This window comes from Nerophis lumbriciformis, linkage group LG02 (assembly GCF_033978685.3).
Source record: "Nerophis lumbriciformis linkage group LG02, RoL_Nlum_v2.1, whole genome shotgun sequence".
Taxonomy (NCBI): Eukaryota; Metazoa; Chordata; class Actinopteri; order Syngnathiformes; family Syngnathidae; genus Nerophis; species Nerophis lumbriciformis.
This window is the reverse complement of record NC_084549.2, coordinates 73,245,509-73,267,500: the sequence shown is the minus strand read 5'-3', so window position 1 is coordinate 73,267,500 and position 21,992 is coordinate 73,245,509. Positions and strand designations below refer to the sequence as shown.

The following is a 21,992-nucleotide window of genomic DNA, read 5'->3' as shown; positions in this document are numbered from 1 at the left end:
TTCCACCATCAGTGATGGTTTGGGGTGCCATGTCATCTGCTGGTGGCGGTCCACTCTGTTTCCTGAGATCCAGGGTCAACGCAGCCGTCTACCAGCAAGTTTTAGAGCACTTCATGCTTCCTGCTGCTGACCTGCTCTATGGAGATGGAGATTTCAAGTTCCAACAGGACTTGGCGCCTGCACACAGCGCAAAATCTACCCGTGCCTGGTTTACGGACCATGGTATTTCTGTTCTAAATTGGCCCGCCAACTCCCCTGACCTTAGCCCCATAGAAAATCTGTGGGGTATTGTGAAAAGGAAGATGCAGAATGCCAGACCCAAAAACGCAGAAGAGTTGAAGGCCACTATCAGAGCAACCTGGGCTCTCATAACACCTGAGCAGTGCCAGAAACTCATCGACTCCATGCCACGCCGCATTAACGCAGTAATTGAGGCAAAAGGAGCTCCAACCAAGTATTGAGTATTGTACATGCTCATATTTTTCATTTTCATACTTTTCAGTTGGCCAACATTTCTAAAAATCCCTTTTTTGTATTAGCCTTAAGTAATATTCTAATTTTGTGACACACGGAATTTTGGATTTTCATTTGTTGCCACTTCAAATCATCAAAATTAAATGAAATAAACATTTGAATGCATCAGTCTGTGTGCAATGAATAAATATAATGTACAAGTTACACCTTTTGAATGCAATTACTGAAATAAACCAAGTTTTTCAAAATATTCTAATTTACTGGCTTTTACCTGTATATACCTTGATGTTGCAGAAAAAAGACCATATATTTTTGTAACCGATTTCCGAACTCTAAATGGGTGAATTTTGGCGAATTAAACGCCTTTCTAATATTCGCTTTCGGAGCGATGACGTCACAACGTGGCGTCACATCGGGAAGCAATCCGCCATTTTCTCAAACACCGAGTCAAATCAGCTCTGTTATTTTCCGTTTTTTCGACTGTTTTCCGTACCTTTGAGACATCATGCCTCGTCGGTGTGTTGTCGGAGGGTGTAACAACACGAACAGGTACGGATTCAAGTTGCACCAGTGGCCCAAAGATGCCAAAGTGGCAAGAAATTGGACGTTTGTTCCGCACACTTTACCGACGAAAGCTATGCTACGACAGAGATGGCAAGAATGTGTGGATATCCTGCGACACTCAAAGCAGATGCATTTCCAACCATAAAGTCAAAGAAATCTGCCGCCAGACCCCCATTGAATCTGCCGGAGTGTGTGAACAATTCAGGGACAAAGGACCTCGGTAGCACGGCAAGCAATGGCGGCAGTTTGTTCCCGCAGACGAGCGAGCTAAACCCCCTATCGACCCTAGGTTCCCTGGCCTGCTGACATCAACTCCAAAACTGGACAGATCAGCTTTCAGGAAAAAAAGCGCGGATGAGGGTATGTCTACAGAATATATTAATTGATGAAAACTGGGCTGTCTGCACTCTCAAAGTGCATGTTGTTGCCAAATGTATTTCATATGCTGTAAACCTAGTTCATAGTTGTTAGTTTCCTTTAATGCCAAACAAACACATACCAATCGTCGGTTAGAAGGCGATCGCCAAATTCGTCCTCGCTTTCTCCCGTGTCGCTGGCTGTCGTGTTGTTTTCGTCGGTTTCGCTTGCATACGGATCAAACCGATATGGCTCAATAGCTTCAGTTTCTTCTTCAATTTGGTTTTCGCTACCTGCCTCCACACTACAACCATCCATTTCAATACATGCGTAATCTGTTGAATCGCTTAAGCCGCTGAAATCCGAGTCTGAATCCGAGCTAATGTCGCTATAGCTTGCTGTTCTATGCGCCATGTTTGTTTGTGTTGGTTTCACTATGTGACGTCACAGGAAAATGGACGGGTGGTTAAAATCAGGCACTTTGAAGCTTTTTTTTAGGGATATTGCGTGATGGGTAAAATTTTGAAAAAAAACTTCGAAAAATATAATAAGCCACTGGGAACTGATTTTTAATGGTTTTAACCCTTCTGAAATTGTGATAATGTTCCCCTTTAAGAAAATGTATTATTATTTATTTTTTCTGTATATAATTGATGTATTTGCAAATACTACTTTGTTTTTCTTGTGAGTTCAAATCCCGGCCGAGTCATACCAAAAGACTATAAAAATGGGAGCCATTACCTCCCTGTTTGGCACTCGGCATCAAGGGTTGGAATTGGGGGTTAAATCACCAAAAAATGATTCCCGGGCGCGGCCACCGCTGCTGCTCACTGCTCCCCTCACCTCCCAGGGGGTGATCAAGAGTGATGGGTCAAATGCAGAGAGTAATTTCACCACACCTAGTGTGTGTGACTATCAGTGGTACTTTAACTTTAACAATGACTACTATATATTTATGTACATGAGATTTTTCTATGTTTTTTTATTTCCAATACATTTGATAATTAAAAAAAAACATTTTGACATCGTCATTATGGGGTATTGTATGTAGAATTTTGAGGACAAACATGAATTTATTCCATTTTGAAATTAAGTCTGTAACATAAAACCATTACGGGGTATTGTGTGTAGAATTTTGAGGACAAACATGAATTTATTCCATTTTGAAACTAGGCTAGAACTGGGGGACTAGTCAGGATAGAGGGAAATATGAATGCAGCAATGTACAATGAGACATCCTGGATGAAAACAGACGCTTCCCATCCAACCTGATGGCGCTTGAGAGGTGTTGCAAAGAGGAATGGGAGAAAGGGCCAAGATTGTGGCATCGTATACGAAAAGATGCCACAAGGTGCGTCAGTGGCCTGCTCGGTGGCCTAGTGGTTAGAGTGTCCGCCCTCAGATGGGTAGGTCGTGAGTTCAAACCCCGGCCGAGTCATACCAAAGACTATAAAAATGGGAGCCATTACCTTCCTGTTTGGCACTCAGCATCAAGGGTTGGAATTGGGGGTTAAATCACCAAAAAATGATTCCTGGGCGTGGCCACCGCTGTCGCTCACTGCTCCCCTCACCTCCCAGGGGTTGATTAAGGGTGATGGGTCAAACGCAGAGAATAATTTCACCACACCTAGTGTGTGTGTGACTATCATGGGTACTTTAACTTGAACAGTTTATTTTATGTGCTGTCAATACCTAACTTGACTAACTGGGTGAATAAAAGTGTTTAAAGTACACTTGTCATTCACTTCAATTTCACTGAATCTCGCTCAAAAGTGAGTATCTTTATATGTATACTTTCACCGGAAAATATATGGAGATATATATATATATATATACAGGTAAAAGCCAGTAAATTAGAATATTTTGAAAAACTTGATTTATTTCAGTAATTGCATTCAAAAGGTGTAACTTGTACATTATATTTATTCATTGCACACAGACTGATGCATTCAAATGTTTATTTCATTTAATTTTGATGATTTGAAGTGGCAACAAATGAAAATCCAAAATTCCGTGTGTCACAAAATTAGAATATTACTTAAGGCTAATACAAAAAAGGGATTTTTAGAAATGTTGGCCAACTGAAAAGTATGAAAATGAAAAATATGAGCATGTACAATACTCAATACTTGGTTGGAGCTCCTTTTGCCTCAATTACTGCGTTAATGCGGCGTGGCATGGAGTCGATGAGTTTCTGGCACTGCTCAGGTGTTATGAGAGCCCAGGTTGCTCTGATAGTGGCCTTCAACTCTTCTGCGTTTTTGGGTCTGGCATTCTGCATCTTCCTTTTCACAATACCCCACAGATTTTCTATGGGGCTAAGGTCAGGGGAGTTGGCGGGCCAATTTAGAACAGAAATACCATGGTCCGTAAACCAGGCACGGGTAGATTTTGCGCTGTGTGCAGGCGCCAAGTCCTGTTGGAACTTGAAATCTCCATCTCCATAGAGCAGGTCAGCAGCAGGAAGCATGAAGTGCTCTAAAACTTGCTGGTAGACGGCTGCGTTGACCCTGGATCTCAGGAAACAGAGTGGACCGACACCAGCAGATGACATGGCACCCCAAACCATCACTGATGGTGGAAACTTTACACTAGACTTCAGGCAACGTGGATCCTGTGCCTCTCCTGTCTTCCTCCAGACTCTGGGACCTCGATTTCCAAAGGAAATGCAAAATTTGCTTTCGTCAGAAAACATGACTTTGGACCACTCAGCAGCAGTCCAGCTCTTTTTTTCCTTAGCCCAGGTGAGACGCTTTTCGCGCTGTTTCTTGGTCAACAGTGGCTTGACACGAGGTATGCGGCAGTTGAAACCCATGTCTTTCAAGCGTCTCTTGGTGGTGGATCTTGAAGCACTGACTCCAGCAGCTGTCCACTCCTTCTGAATCTCCCCCACATTTTTGAATGGGTTTTTTTTTCACAATCTTGACCAGGGCGCGGTGATCCCTATCGCTTGTACACTTTTTCTGACCACAGTTTTTCCTTCCCTTTGCCTCTCCATTAATGTGTTTGGACACAGAGCTCTGAGAACAGCCAGCCTCTTCAGCAATAACCTTTTGTGTCTTTCCGTCCTTGTGCAATGTGTCGATGGTTGCCTTTTGGACAGCTGTCAAATCTGAAGTCTTCCCCATGTTTGTGTAGGCTTCAGAACTGGACTGAGAGACCATTTAAAGCCCTTTGCAGGTGTTTTGAGTTAATCAGCTGATTAGTTTGTGGCACCAGGTGTCTTCAAAATTTAACCCTTGCACAATATTCTAATTTTGTGACACACGGAATTTTGGATTTTCATTTGTTGCCACTTCAAATCATCAAAATTAAATGAAATAAACATTTGAATGCATCAGTCTGTGTGCAATGAATAAATATAATGTACAAGTTACACCTTTTGAATGCAATTACTGAAATAAATCAAGTTTTTCTAAATATTCTAATTTACTGGCTTTTACCTGTATATATCGAGATATACTTTTTCGTCCAAAAGGCCCAGCCCTATGAGTCACGTGCCCTTTTGTTAGTACCAGAGGTGTATCGGGCTCCTCCTCTTCCTCCTCCTCTTTGCTGTCCTCGATCTCCTCGGTGACTTCCGCTTTGGCCTCGGCGATGAGCTCCCGCAGAGGTTTGCTGTCGACCACGCTGGTGACAAAAGGATGCTGCAAGGGCGACACGCAGGATTTGAATGTGGAGCCGTCGCTAATAGCGTGTGTTGATCTGCAGCAGGGTTGCAAAATTCCGGGGAATATTCAACGTTGGAAATGAATGGGAATAAACATTGAATGCAGCATGATTATTAGCTAAAACAACCTGATTTCATGCAAATTCAGTGGAATTTCAACCCTGCACTGTGCATTCCTCCATCACATGCTTAGATAATTCCCAGCATGCTCCACACTACAGCAGGGCTATTGAGGCCACACTAGTATTTGAGCCCAAGGACTTCATCCAGTCAGGTAACTTTTTGATGATATTACTGGGGTAAATATAGCCGTGATGCTAATTTTCTCTATGTTAAATCCCATTCATTTATGCCAGGGGTGCTCATTACGTCGATCGCGAGCTACCGGTCGATCTCGGAGGGTGTGTCAGTCGATCACCAGCCAGGCATTAAAAAAAATAGTCCTAAAAATGAGCGATCATAAATCTTCACTATGACGTCACTTTCGTCACTTGATTGACATTCACGGCACCCGAGGGTCTTCTGAGATGACATTAAAATTACCGACTGGAAGGCGAGAAACACTTTATTTCAACGGACTCTGGCGCCGTACCTGTCGTCAAAACTCCAAAGACCGACTGCACAGTTGCACAGTCGCGCTAACAAAACAAGAGTCTCAGAAAAGCTGGCGTGCACAAGCTAGCAAGCTACGGAGTTTGCCGACAATGTATTTCTTGTAAAGTGTATACAAAGGAGTACGGAAGCTGGACAAATAAGATGCCAAAAACCCACCACTTTCATGTGGTATTGGACAGAAAGGAGGACTTTTTTTCTCCTCCATTCGAAAATGCGGACGTTTTTAGCACCACTGTCTGATTCCAATCAATGCAAGTCATCAGAATCAGGTAATACACCAACTTATATTCTTGTCTTCATGAAAGAAAGGAATCTATATGTGTTAAACATGCTTGTATTATCTTTAAACACCTTTAACTTATTACCAATATTAACTATATGTGTTAAACATGCTTGTATTATCTTTAACCACCTTTAACTTGTTAACAATATTAACTATATGTGTTAAACATGCTTGCATTATCTTTAAACACCTTTAACTTATTAACAATATCAACTATATGTGTTAAACATGCTTCTATTATCATTAAACACCTTTAACTTGTTAACAATATTAACTATATGTGTTAAACATGCTTGTATTATCATTAAACACATTTAACTTGTTAACAATATTAACTATATGTGTTAAACATGCTTGCATTATCTTTAAACACCTTTAACTTATTAACAATATTAACTATATGTGTTAAACATGCTTGCATTATCTTTAAACACCTTTAACTTGTTACCAATATTAACTATATGTATTAAACATGCTTGTATTATCATTAAACACCTTTAACTTATTAACAATATCAACTATATGTGTTAAACATGCTTGTATTATCATTAAACACCTTTAACTTCTTAACAATATTAACTATATGTGTTAAACATGCTTGCATTATCTTTAAACACCTTTAACTTATTAACAATATCAACTATATGTGTTAAACATGCTTGTATTATCATTAAACACCTTTAACTTGTTAACAATATTAACTATATGTGTTAAACATGCTTGTATTATCATTAAACACCTTTAACTTCTTAACAATATTAACTATGTGTTAAACATGCTTGTATTATCATTAAACACCTTTAACTTGTTAACAATATTAACTATATGTGTTAAACATGCTTGTATTATCTTTAAACACCTTTAACTTATTAATAATATTAACTATATGTATTAAACATGCTTGTATTGTCATTAAACACCTTTAACTTGTTAACAATATTAACTATATGTGTTAAACATGCTTGCATTATCTTTAAACACCTTTAACTTATTAACAATATTAACTATATGTGTTAAACATGCTTGTATTATCTTTAAACACCTTTAACTTCTTAACAATATTAACTATATGTGTTAAACATGCTTGCATTATCTTTAAACACCTTTAACTTATTAACAATATCAACTATATGTGTTAAACATGCTTGTATTATCATTAAACACCTTTAACTTGTTAACAATATTAACTATATGTGTTAAACATGCTTGTATTATCTCTAAACACTTTTGACTTATTAACAATATTAACTATATGTGTTAAACATGCTTGTATTATCATTAAACACCTTTAACTTCTTAACAATATTAACTATATGTGTTAAACATGCTTGCATTATCTTTAAACACCTTTAACTTATTAACAATATCAACTATATGTGTTAAACATGCTTGTATTATCTTTAAACACCTTTAACTTATTACCAATATTAACTATATGTGTTAAACATGCTTGTATTATCTTTAACCACCTTTAACTTGTTAACAATATTAACTATATGTGTTAAACATGCTTGCATTATCTTTAAACACCTTTAACTTATTAACAATATCAACTATATGTGTTAAACATGCTTGTATTATCATTAAACACCTTTAACTTGTTAACAATATTAACTATATGTGTTAAACATGCTTGTATTATCATTAAACACCTTTAACTTATTAATAATATTAACTATATGTATTAAACATGCTTGTATTGTCATTAAACACCTTTAACTTGTTAACAATATTAACTATATGTGTTAAACATGCTTGTATTATCATTAAACACCTTTAACTTGTTAACAATATTAACTATATGTGTTAAACATGCTTGTATTATCTTTAAACACCTTTAACTTGTTAACAATATTAACTATATGTGTTAAACATGCTTGTATTATCATTAAACACCTTTAACTTCTTAACAATATTAACTATATGTGTTAAACATGCTTGCATTATCTTTAAACACCTTTAACTTATTAACAATATCAACTATGTGTTAAACATGCTTGTATTATCATTAAACACCTTTAACTTGTTAACAATATTAACTATATGTGTTAAACATGCTTGTATTATCATTAAACACCTTTAACTTGTTAACAATATTAACTATATGTGTTAAACATGCTTGTATTATCTTTAAACACCTTTAACTTATTACCAATATTAACTATATGTGTTAAACATGCTTGTATTATCTTTAAACACCTTTAACTTATTAATAATATTAACTATATGTATTAAACATGCTTGTATTATCATTAAACACCTTTAACTTGTTAACAATATTAACTATATGTGTTAAACATGCTTGTATTATCTTTAAACACCTTTAACTTATTAATAATATTAACTATATGTATTAAACATGCTTGCATTATCTTTAAACACCTTTAACTTGTTAACAATATTAACTATGTGTTAAACATGCTTGCATTATCATTAAACACCTTTAACTTGTTAACAAAAACATATATTTCATAAATAAGTAAATATAAATGATATATATGAATGAGGTAGATCCCCACGACTTGATCAATTGAAAAGTAGCTCGCCTGCAGAAAAAGTGTGAGCACCCCTGATTTATGCGTTAGCGATCAACTTGTACCTTTTTTGTGATGTATAAAGTTCAACTAGCTAAATGAAAAGGTGTAGTTTCCTCTGCCTTCTGTTCTGCTAGCCATTGTGTTGTCATACAAGAATGTAGCTTATAGTTTGATTTAGCATGCTGATTGATCTAGCCTATTTCTATTCATTTGTCCATCAGTCAAATATTTTTTAAAGACTACTCCAATTGTTTAGCTGACTATTTATATCTGTGTGTGGCATTGCATTAGTGTCTTACGAGAATAAATCGATACAAATAGAATAAAGCCACGTACACCATCTGATGTGTGGAGACATTTCACCCCCACCAATGTAGGCGGAAAGGCGGTGTGTCAGAACAATTGTATCAAAGTTATCACAAAACTTTGTGTTTCCATGAGTTCCCGGCGAGAGGACAAAAGCTGTCTTTGATCCTACCAATCAAAAGGCTTGTACAACTCCACTGTGTAGGATGGGAAGCAACATGAAGGCGTCGGTTTCTTTGATGTATTGTAATCCACAGAAAGATTTTGTCTTGACCCGAGATCTACAAAGTGGAGATGAAGCTCCAGGGACCTTTTCTTTGAACTGTTTGTAATCAAAGGCGATGGCTGTTTACGGCCCCCTTCCCTTAGAAACAGCTGTTGCCATGTAATCAGGGAAAGTCCAAATAAAAGAGGAGGCGTACAATCTTTCCTCAGAGCGTGGAACACTGTACAAGGGTACAGGTGTACGCGCTTCTCCTCATTGAGACAAATTTAATTCTGTCTGTTTAATTCCTTGCTTCTTGTCTTATTTAACAGATGTCATCAGTGTTTCTTTCTTTCTTTCTTTAGTTTATTTCGAACATGAACACACTTACCGTATTTTCCGCACTATAAGGCGCACCTAAAAACCACAGATTTTCTCAAAAGCTGACAGTGCGCCTTATAACCCGGTGCACTTTATATATGGATAAATATGAAGATTCATTTTCATAAAGTTTCGGTCTCGCAACTTCGGTAAACAGCCGCCATCTTTTTTCCCGGTAGAACAGGAAGCGCTTCTTCTTCTACGCAAGCAACCGCCAAGGTAAGCACCCGCCCCCATAGAACAGGAAGCGCTTCTTCTTCTACTGTAAGCAACCACCCGCCCGCGTAGAAGAAGAAAAAGCGCGCGGATATTACGTTTCATTTCCTTTGTGTGTTTACATCTGTAAAGACCACAAAATGGCTCCTACTAAGCGACAGGGATCCGGTTCATGAAAAGACGCAATCTCTCCATCCGCACACGGACTATTATTTCACAGCAACTGCCTAAAGACTTTCAAGAAAAGCTGGCTACTTTCCGTGCATATTGTAAAAACAAGATAGCTGAAAAAAAGATCCGGCCAGAGAACATTATCAACATGGACGAGGTTCCACTGACTTTTGATATTCCTGTGAACCGCACTGTGGATACAACGGGAGCACGTACGGTGAATATTCGCACCACAGGGAATGAGAAGTCATCCTTCACTGTGGTTCTAGCTTGCCATGCTAATGGCCAGAAACTTCCACCCATGGTGATATTCAAAAGGAAGACCTTGCCAAAAGAGACCTTTCCAGCCGGCGTCATCATAAAAGCTAACTCGAAGGGATGGATGAAGAAAAGATGAGCGAGTGGTTAAGGTAAGTTTACGCGAAGAGGCCGGGTGGCTTTTTTCACGCAGCTCCGTCCATGTTGATATACGACTCCATGCGCGCCCACATCACGCTGGTTTTTAATATATTATTAAAGTTTGACTGACCTATCTGACTGTTTTTTTGACATTCCTTTAGCGCAGTTAGATGCGGCTTATAACACGGGGCGGCTTATAGGTGGACAAAGTTTTGAAATATGCCGTTCATTGAAGGCGCGGCTTATAACCCAGGGCGCCTTATGGTGCGGAAAATACGGTAGTTTCTTTTACCCTTTCTATGTCTACTCCGTCTATTTGTATTTGTGTATGATGCTCTTTTCTACTATTACCAAATAGCATTATTTTAGTTTTACTGAGATTCAAAGATAGTCTGTTTTTGTCAAACCATCTTTTTAATTTGTTCATTTCTTCTGTTATTATTTGTATTATCTTCTGTGTGCTCTCTCCTGAACAGAAAGCAGTTGTGTCGTCCGCAAATAAAACCAACTTTAAGTCCTTCGTAACCTTACAAATGTCGTTTATATAAAGATTGAACAATCTTGGTCCCAGTATTGACTCCTGGGGTACACCACAGGATATATCTAGCCTATATCTGTTTGAACCTGACACGGTGTACATTTGCAAATACTGTGCAAAGCGCTACGTCAAAAATGCTACAAAGATGCAGCAGCATATAGACAAGTGCCCGGTAATATATCATTATTGTAATCCCCCATTCATTCCCATGGACGGTGTCCAACTTTGAATAATCAACAAATGGTCAATGGTCAGCCTTCCCGGTAAGGTCTATTCAGGTGTACTGGAGAGGAGGCTACGCCGGATAGTCGAACCTCGGATTCAGGAGGAACAGTGTGGTTTTCGTCCTGGTCGTGGAACTGTGGACCAGCTCTATACTCTCCGCAGGGTCCTTGAGGGTGCATGGGAGTTTGCCCAACCAGTCTACATGTGCTTTGTGGACTTGGAGAAGACATTCGACCGTGTCCCTCAGGAAGTCTTGTGGGAATGCTCAGAGAGTACGGGGTAACGGACTGTCTGATTGTGGCAGTCCGCTCCCTGTATGATCAGTGCCAGAGCCTGGTCCGCATTGCCGGTAGTAAGTCGGACACGTTTCCAGTGAGGGTTGGACTCCGCCAAGGCTGCCCTTTGTCACCGATTCTGTTCTGAACTTTTATGGACAGAATTTCTAGGCGCAGTCAAGGCGTTGAGGGGATCTGGTTTGGTGGCTGCAGGATTAGGTCTCTGCTTTTTGCAGATGATGTGGTCCTGATGGCTTCATCTGGCCAGGATCTTCAGCTCTCACTGGATCGGTTCGCAGCCGAGTGTGAAGCGACTGGGATGAGAATCAGCACCTCCAAGTCCGAGTCCATGGTTCTCGCCCGGAAAAGGGTGGAGTGCCATCTCCGGGTTGGGGAGGAGATCTTGCCCCAAGTGGAGGAGTTCAAGTACCTCGGAGTCTTGTTCACGAGTGAGGGAAGAGTGGATCGTGAGATCGACAGGCGGATCGGTGCGGCGTCTTCAGTAATGCGGACGCTGTATCGATCCGTTGTGGTGAAGAAGGAGCTGAGCCGGAAGGCAAGGCTCTCAATTTACCGGTCAATCTACGTTCCCATCCTCACCTATGGTCATGAGCTTTGGGTCATGACCGAAAGGACAAGATCACGGGTACAAGCGGCCGAAATGAGTTTCCTCCGCCGGGTGGCGGGGCTCTCCCTTAGAGATAGGGTGAGAAGCTCTGCCATCCGGGGGGAGCTCAAAGTAAAGCCGCTGCTCCTCCACATCGAGAGGAGCCAGATGAGGTGGTTCGGGCATCTGGTTAGGATGCCACCCGAACGCCTCCCTAGGAAGGTGTTTAGGTCACGTCCGACCGGTAGGAGGCCGCGGGGAAGACCCAGGACACGTTGGGAAGACTATGTCTCTCGGCTGGCCTGGGAACGCCTCGGGGTCCCACAGGAAGAGCTGGACGAAGTGGCTGGGGAGAGGGAAGTCTGGGCTTCCCTGCTTAGGCTGCTGCCCCCGCGACCCGACCTCGGATAAGCGGAAGAAGATGGATGGATGGATGGATGGTCAATATTTCCAAACTTCCCGAGCTTAACTTCCCGTGGTAAATTTTTCCGGAAAGTTTCCTGGAAATTTACCGGAAACTTTCCACCCTTTTGCAACCCTAATCTGCAGGGATAACGGCACTGAGCATGTCGGCCCACCTGTAGAAGCTGCAGGGGGCTCCACCGATTGTCCACGTTCTTGTCAAGAGCTCTGCGGAGAAAGTCGCTGAATTGCGGTGTCCTGAAGTGACAAGTTTGACAAATATCAGTTTGAAGCTCAGATTTCACTCTCAGTGCTTGTACACATTAAACACACAACATGTCCCTTATCTGGAAACATTCCACCCGCCCTCAGGGTGAGAAGACCAGCACGTCATCTCACCAGCGAGAGGGATGCATAAGTGTGGGCGGCTCGGACTTGGCTATTTTCAGCAGCACTCTCATGGGATTCATCTCGTGGTTGGGCGGCTCCACCTGCGCCAGCTCGATCAGGGTCACCCCCAGGGACCAGATGTCCGCCTTGTAGTCGTACGGGCGGTCCTTGGAGGTCTCGCACATCACCACCTCAGGAGCCATCCTGCACATGGACATGAAGAGGTCCCATATTACACTTCTTTTTAAACTATTCTGACTGCCACTCAGAGGTCCCACAATAGTGGAATGCAAGTGTGACATTTACACTGGGAACACACCTTTTTGTGCGTATGCAGCTTTAATTTAATTAACTACATTACATATATACTTGCAGTGTGTATATTGTACATATTACATATTGTTATGAAGGTGTCTGTTACTACATTATATATATACTTGTAGTGTGTATATTGTACATATTACATATTGCTATGAAGGTGTCTGTTACTACATTATATATATACTTGCAGTGTGTATATTGTACATATTACATATTGTTATGAAGGTGTCTGTTACTACATTATATATATATACTTGCAGTGTGTATACTGTACATATTACATATTGTTATGAAGGTGTCTGTTACTACATTATATATATACTTGTAGTGTGTATATTGTACATATTACATATTGCTATGAAGGTGTCTGTTACTACATTATATATATACTTGCAGTGTGTATATTGTACATATTACATATTGTTATGAAGGTGTCTGTTACTACATTATATGTATACTTGCAGTGTGTATATTGTACATATTACATATTGTTATGAAGGTGTCTGTTACTACATTATATATATATACTTGCAGTGTGTATATTGTACATATTACATATTGTTATGAAGGTGTCTGTTACTACATTATATGTATACTTGCAGTGTGTATATTGTACATATTACATATTGTTATGAAGGTGTCTGTTACTACATTATATATATATACTTGCAGTGTGTATATTGTACATATTACATATTGTTATGAAGGTGTCTGTTACTACATTATATGTATACTTGCAGTGTGTATATTGTACATATTACATATTGTTATGAAGGTGTCTGTTACTACATTATATATATACTTGCAGTGTGTATATTGTACATATTACATATTGTTATGAAGGTGTCTGTTACTACATTATATGTATACTTGCAGTGTGTATATTGTACATATTACATATTGTTATGAAGGTGTCTTACTACATTATATATATACACTTGCAGTGTGTATATTGTACGTATTACATATTGTTATGAAAGTGTCTGTTACTACATTATATATATATATATATATATATATATATATATATATATATATATATATATATATATATATATACTTACAGTGTGTATATTGTACATATTACATATTGTTATGAAGGTGTCTGTTACTACATTATATATATACTTGCAGTGTGTATATTGTACATATTACATATTGTTATGAAGGTGTCTGTTACTACATTATATATATATATATATATGTATATATATGTATATATATACTTACAGTGTGTATACTGTACATATTACATATTGTTATGAAGGTGTCTGTTACTACATTATATATATACTTGCAGTGTTTATATTGTACATATTACATATTGTTATGAAGGTGTCTGTTACTACATTATATATATACTTGCAGTGTATATATTGTACATATTACATATTGTTATGAAGGTGTCTGTTACTACATTATATATATACTTGCAGTGTGTATATTGTACATATTACATATTGTTATGAAGGTGTCTGTTACTACATTATATATATATACTTGCAGTGTGTATATTGTACATATTACATATTGTTATGAAGGTGTCTGTTACTACATTATATATATACTTGCAGTGTGTATATTGTACATATTACATATTGTTATGAAGGTGTCTGTTACTACATTATATATATATACTTGCAGTGTGTATATTGTACATATTACATATTGTTATGAAGGTGTCTGTTACTACATTATATGTATACTTGCAGTGTGTATATTGTACATATTACATATTGTTATGAAGGTGTCTGTTACTACATTATATATATATACTTGCAGTGTGTATATTGTACATATTACATATTGTTATGAAGGTGTCTGTTACTACATTATATGTATACTTGCAGTGTGTATATTGTACATATTACATATTGTTATGAAGGTGTCTGTTACTACATTATATATATACTTGCAGTGTGTATATTGTACATATTACATATTGTTATGAAGGTGTCTGTTACTACATTATATGTATACTTGCAGTGTGTATATTGTACATATTACATATTGTTATGAAGGTGTCTTACTACATTATATATATACACTTGCAGTGTGTATATTGTACATATTACATATTGTTATGAAGGTGTCTGTTACTACATTATATATATATATATATATATATATATATATATATATATATATATATATATATATATATATATATACTTACAGTGTGTATATTGTACATATTACATATTGTTATGAAGGTGTCTGTTACTACATTATATATATACTTGCAGTGTGTATATTGTACATATTACATATTGTTATGAAGGTGTCTGTTACTACATTATATATATATATATATATGTATATATATACTTACAGTGTGTATACTGTACATATTACATATTGTTATGAAGGTGTCTGTTACTACATTATATATATACTTGCAGTGTTTATATTGTACATATTACATATTGTTATGAAGGTGTCTGTTACTACATTATATATATACTTGCAGTGTATATATTGTACATATTACATATTGTTATGAAGGTGTCTGTTACTACATTATATATATACCTGCAGTGTGTATATTGTACACATTACATATTGTTATGAAGGTGTCTGTTACTACATTATATATATACTTGCAGTGTGTATATTGTACATATTACATATTGTTATGAAGGTGTCTGTTACTACATTATATATATACTTGCAGTGTGTATATTGTACATATTACATATTGTTATGAAGGTGTCTGTTACTACATTATGTATATACTTGCAGTGTGTATATTGTACATATTACATATTGTTATGATGGTGTCTGTTACTACATTATATATATACTTGCAGTGTGTATATTGTACATATTACATAATGTTATGAAGGTGTCTGTTACTACATTATATATATTCTTACTGTTTGTATATTGTACATATTACACATTGTTATGAAGGTGTCTGTTACTACATTATATATATACTTGCAGTGTGTGTATTGTACATATTACATATTGTTATGAAGGTGTCTGTTACTACATTATATATATATATATATACATATATATATATACATATACTTAGTGTGTATATTGTACACATTACATATTGTTATGAAGGTGTCTGTTACTACATTATATATATACTTGCAGTGTGTATATTGTACATATTACATATTGTTATGAAGGTGTCTGTTACTACATTATATGTATACTTGCAGTGTGTATATTGTACATATTACATATTGTTATGAAGGTGTCTGTTACTACATTATATATATACCTGCAGTGTGTATATTGTACACATTACATATTGTTATGAAGGTGTCTGTTACTACATTATATATATACTTGCAGTGTGTATATTGTACATATTACATATTGTTATGAAGGTGTCTGTTACTACATTATATATATACTTGCAGTGTGTATATTGTACATATTACATATTGTTATGAAGGTGTCTGTTACTACATTATGTATATACTTGCAGTGTGTATATTGTACATATTACATATTGTTATGAAGGTGTCTGTTACTACATTATATATATACTTGCAGTGTTTATATTGTACATATTACATATTGTTATGAAGGTGTCTGTTACTACATTATATATATACTTGCAGTGTATATATTGTACATATTACATATTGTTATGAAGGTGTCTGTTACTACATTATATATATACTTGCAGTGTGTATATTGTACACATTACATATTGTTATGAAGGTGTCTGTTACTACAGTATATATATACTTGTAGTGTGTATATTGTACATATTACATATTGTTATGAAGGTGTCTGTTACTACATTATATATATACTTACAGTGTGTATATTGTACATATTACATATTGTTATGAAGGTGTCTGTTACTACATTATATATATACTTGCAGTGTGTATATTGTACATATTCCATATTGTTATGAAGGTGTCTGTTACTACATTATATATACACTTGCAGTGTGTATATTGTGCATATTACATATTGTTATGAAGGTGTCTGTTACTACATTATATATATACTTGCAGTGTGTATATTGTACATATTACATATTGTTATGAAGGTGTCTGTTACTACATTATATATATACTTGCAGTGTTTATATTGTACATATTACATATTGTTATGAAGGTGTCTGTTACTACATTATATATATCTAGTCTCTCATAATGAATGTGAATGATAAAACAAAATTCAAAAAACAAGCGCGGTTCCCTTTAAACTATAGACGGGTTACTATCCACTGGTGCTTACAAAGCTTTCTTCGATCTTATCAAGCAAAAGGCGGACAGCTTGTAAACCTCCACTGTGTGCGATGGAATGCGCCGTAGAGGTGTCGGTTTCTCAGCTCATGGACAGCCACGGGAAGGGCCTTATCGGGACCTGAAATCTACGAGCAGAGAGGGGGGCACACCCGACACCGCTCCAAGCGCCTTTTTATTTGAACTGTTTATGACCCATAATGAGACCCCTCCCCTTAGAAGCAGCTGCAGCTATGTAATCAGGGAATGCCCAAATAAACGGGGAGGCGTGGAACTTGTTCCTCAGAGCGTGGGGTGACACTGTACGAGGGTGCAGGCCCACGCGCTCTCCTCGTGGGCTAAATTGAACCCTGTCTCTGTTTGATTCCTTGCTTCTTGTCTTGTTTAATAGATAGTTCGGTGTGTGAGCCTGACAAAAAATAGCTTTACGTTTGGTGATCACAAACAGGCTACAGTGCCATATATTAGTGTTAGGGGCGGTACAGCTCGGTTGGTATAGTGGCCGTGCCAGCAACTTGAGGGTTCCAGGTTCGATCCCAGCTTCTGCCATCTTAGTCACTGCCGTTGTGTCCTTGGGCAAGACACTTTACCCACCTGCTCCCCACTGTTTTGTCTCAGCCATAAACAGTCATTGTCTTGTTTCTTGGAGGGGAACATGACTGTCAGCATCTGTAAAGCCAGCCTGTGTTTAAAACTGACATCATTCAAGACTCAACTTGCTAAAAATGAGGGTTGCCCCCTTCCTAACTTCTGTGATAGCACAATTTAAAAAATGATCCCGTGGAGCTGCGGAGATGATGACCAAATAGAATTGAAGAACCTGTTGTGTCCAGGCTGCATGACTCACCAATACGGCGTGCCGATGAAGGAATCTCTTCTCTGCATGGTCTTTGTGTTTTTCGCAGAAACACCAAAATCCGCTGAAAAACAGGAAATTAACTGATAATCCCTTTCTCCATTTGCTTTGCCAAAGCGCCGTTTATCAGTGACTCAAATAGCACACTTATAGTTAGTCATGCATTCTGTACTTGTTCATATTAGTCATGTCCAACACTAGTGTTGTCCCCATACCAATGTTTTGGTATTCGGTACCTTTCTAAATAAAAGGGGACCACACAAAATGGCATTAGTGTACATGAAACATATGTTTATTATTGTCATTTAGTCCTTAAATAAAATAGTGAACATACTAGACAACTTGTCTTTTAGTAGTAAGTAAACAAAGAAAGACTCCTAATTAGTCTGCTGATGTATGCAGTAACATATTGTGTCATTTATACACCTATTATTTTGTACACATTATGAGGGACAAACTGTAAAAAAATGATTATTAATCTACTTGTTCATTTACTGTTAATATCTGCTTATTTTCTCTTTTAACATGTTCTATCTACACTTCTGTTCAAATGTAATAATCACTTATTCTTCTCTTCTTTGATACTTGACATTAGTTTTGGATGATACCGCACATTTAGGTATCGATCTGATACCAAGTAGTTACAGGATCATACATTGGTCATATTCAAAGTCCTCATGTGTCCAGGGACATATTTACTGACTTTATAAACATAATATGAATTTAAAAAAACGGACAAATATTTTGTGATGCTAAAAAATGTCGGGTAGTATCGACTAGATACGCTCTTGTACTTGGTATCATTACAGTGGATGTCAGGTGTAGATCCACCCATGGCGTTTGTTTACATTGTGACGCCGGTGAGCTATTGTATCCTCCTACGGTGTGTAGTGAAGCATGTTTAGCTATTCCTCGTCCTCCAGTGATAATGATACCTGTAAGAAACGTACTTTATTTGTCATCATGGAGGCGAGGATTAATGATTTACAAGTAGCTAAAACACTGCTGACTGCTATCCATGTCTTAAAGCACCTCTTCCTGAGGGTGTTATAACTTCACCTTTATCTTTACTTTTTACACCAAAATGCGTCCATTCTCCCTTTTCTGTCTACACGCTGTGTCTGCTTGTAAGTACTCTGTGTGTGTGTGCGCTGCCCAACATGCTCCTCTGCTGGTAAAACCAGCAATGTCAAGACGCGCCGTCATGCCCGTTACCAAAAAAAGGCGCTATGGTACCGAATATGATTCATTAGTATTGCGGTACTATACTAGTACCGATGCACACATGAGGTCTATCATCAAGTGCCTTGAGGCTGCTTGATAATTATTGCTCGCCAGGCCACACCATTGACCTTCTGCCTACAAAGTGTGCATCATCAAAGAACCAGGAAAACCTGGAATACTTTTGGGTTGCGGAATGTAAAAATCCGTCACTCGGGGCAACACTTAGTTTAAAAAAAAAAAAGGCGAAACAGCACATGAATGACTTGTGTAAACACGAAGCTGTGCGGCGTGCACTTGGCTCCGCCGGGTGCCACGGTGCTGATGGGAGCCCCAGGAATTGACTTAACTAATTATCTCCTTAAGCCTTTAAGTGGCTCCGTGGGAGGCTTCTAAGTGGCCGCCCAAGACACCAGCAGGGAGAGACGACAACAACTAATCTACTTTTGTTCCACGCAGTATTCTACAGGGGACTTTAACTGGGGCTTTAGCGGGAACAGAAGCAATCATTTCCAGGATGAATAATCCTTGCCAGTTAGTCACACACATGGTCTAATGCAAAGGAACGCTACACCCCTCACAAGTCATTTTTTATACTGTATATCTTCACAAAGGCCAATATATAAAACTTGGGACATACAAAAGCCAAAAGCAGTGAAGTCGTCACGTTGTGTAAATGGTAAATAAAAAGAGAATACAATGATTTGCAAATCCTTATATTCAATTGAATCGACTGCAAAGACAATATATTTATCGTTTGAACTGGAAAACCTTGTTATTTTTTTGCAAATATTAGCTCATTTGGAATTTGATGCCTGCGACATGTTTAAAAAAAAACCTTTAAACGAAGCTAATTTCATTTACAACCAGGTCTGGTGAAGATAAGGTCCTTTTTTTTAATTTATTTATTTTTTTCTTCTTCTTTTAAAAAAAAAAAAAAAAGATAAATAAATATTTTCTTGGATAAAAAAGAAAGTAAAACAATATAAAAATAATTACATTAAAAAAAAGAAAAAATAGTACCGTATTTTCCGCACTATAAGGCGCACCTAAAAACCACAAATTTTCTCAAAAGCTGACAGTGCGCCTTATAACCCGGTGCGCTTTATATATGGATTAATATTAAGATTCATTTTCATAAAGTTTCGGTCTCGCAACTTCGGTAAACAGCCGCCATCTTATTTCCCGGTAGAACAGGAAGCGCTTCTTCTTCTATGCAAGCAACCGCCAAGGTAAGCACCCGCCCCCATAGAACAGGAAGCGCTTCTTCTTCTACTGTAAGCAACCACCCGCCCGCGTAGAAGAAGAAAAAGCACGCGGATATCACCGTACGTTTCATTTCCTTTGTGTGTTTACATCTGTAAAGACCACAAAATGGCTCCTACTAAGCGACCGGGATCCGGTTCATGAAAAGACGCAATCTCTCCATCCGCACACGGACTACTATTTCACAGCAACTGATATTCCTGTGAACCGCACTGTGGATACAACGGGAGCACGTACGGTGAATATTCGCACCACAGGGAATGAGAAGTCATCCTTCACTGTGGTTCTAGCTTGCCATGCTAATGGCCAGAAACTTCCACCCATGGTGATATTCAAAAGGAAGACCTTGCCAAAAGAGACCTTTCCAGCCGGCGTCATCATAAAAGCTAACTCGAAGGGATGGATGAAGAAAAGATGAGCGAGTGGTTAAGGTAAGTTTAAGTTTACGCGAAGAGGCCGGGTGGCTTTTTTCACGCAGCTCTGTCCATGTTGATATACGTATGTTTGTGATTGCACATTTGCGTACATTTTGGGAGTGAACAGAGTGGCCTAGTGGTTAGAGTGTCCGTCCTGAGATCGGTAGGTTGGGAGTTCAAATCCCGGCCGAGTCATACCAAAGACTATAAAAATGGGACCCATTACCTCCCTGCTTGGCACTCAGCATCAAGGGTTGGAATTGGGGGTTAAATCACCAAAAATGATTCCCGGGCGCAGCCACCGCTGCTGCCCACTGCTCCCCTCACCTCCCAGGGGGTGATCAAGGGTGATGGGTCAAATGCAGAGAATAATTTCGCCACACCTAGTGTGTGTGACTATCAGTGGTACTTTAACTTTTTTGTTAGAACGCTGGTTTTTAATATATTATTAAAGTTTGACTGACCTATCTGACTGTTTTTTTGACATTCCTTTAGCGCAGTTAGATGCGGCTTACAACACGGGGCGGCTTATTGGTGGACAAAGTTTTGAAATATGCCGTTCATTGAAGGCGCGGCTTATAACCCAGGGCGCCTTATGGTGCGGAAAATACGGTAATTAAATGAAAATGTTAGTGGACCAGCAGCACAAATAATCAAGTGTGCTTCAGGGACTGTGTCCCTTGCAGAAGTGTTGTGGGAACCAGAATATTGGTAGCAGAAAGAAACAACCCCTTTTGTGTGAGTGGGTGTGTATGAGTGTGAATGGGGGAGGGAGGTTTTTTTTTTTTGGGTTGATGCACTAGTTGAAAGTGTATCGTGTGTTTTTTTCTATGTTGATTTAATACAAAAAAAAAAAAAAAAAAAAAAAAAAAAAAACTGGCACAAGTGGCAAAAAAGACTGAGAAAGTTGAGGAATGCTCGTCAAAGACTTATCAAAGACTTCAAAAGTTGCAAGAATATCTTTGAATTTACAAGTAGTTACAAAAAGACACAACTGCAATTATATCAAGCTGATTTTTGATTTTGATTGGACGTGTCATTGTGAAAATGCTTGAACGGAAATTAAAAAGT

General features: G+C 38.0%; 1 protein-coding gene across 3 annotated transcripts in view; it reads right to left on the bottom strand.

Annotated features, from left to right (window-relative positions):
• The window catches only part of slka (STE20-like kinase a), a 107,880-nt gene that overhangs the window by 47,887 nt on the left and 38,001 nt on the right, over positions 1-21,992 (bottom strand). For all 3 annotated transcript variants that reach the window (XM_061968388.1, XM_061968398.1, XM_061968406.1), the window contains exons 5-8: positions 18,010-18,082; positions 12,625-12,819; positions 12,402-12,483; positions 4,911-5,042 (exon numbers count right to left, since the gene is read on the bottom strand). In XM_061968388.1, coding sequence (XP_061824372.1) covers positions 4,911-5,042; positions 12,402-12,483; positions 12,625-12,819; positions 18,010-18,082 — 482 coding nt within the window. The remainder of the gene's footprint in view (positions 1-4,910; positions 5,043-12,401; positions 12,484-12,624; positions 12,820-18,009; positions 18,083-21,992) is intronic.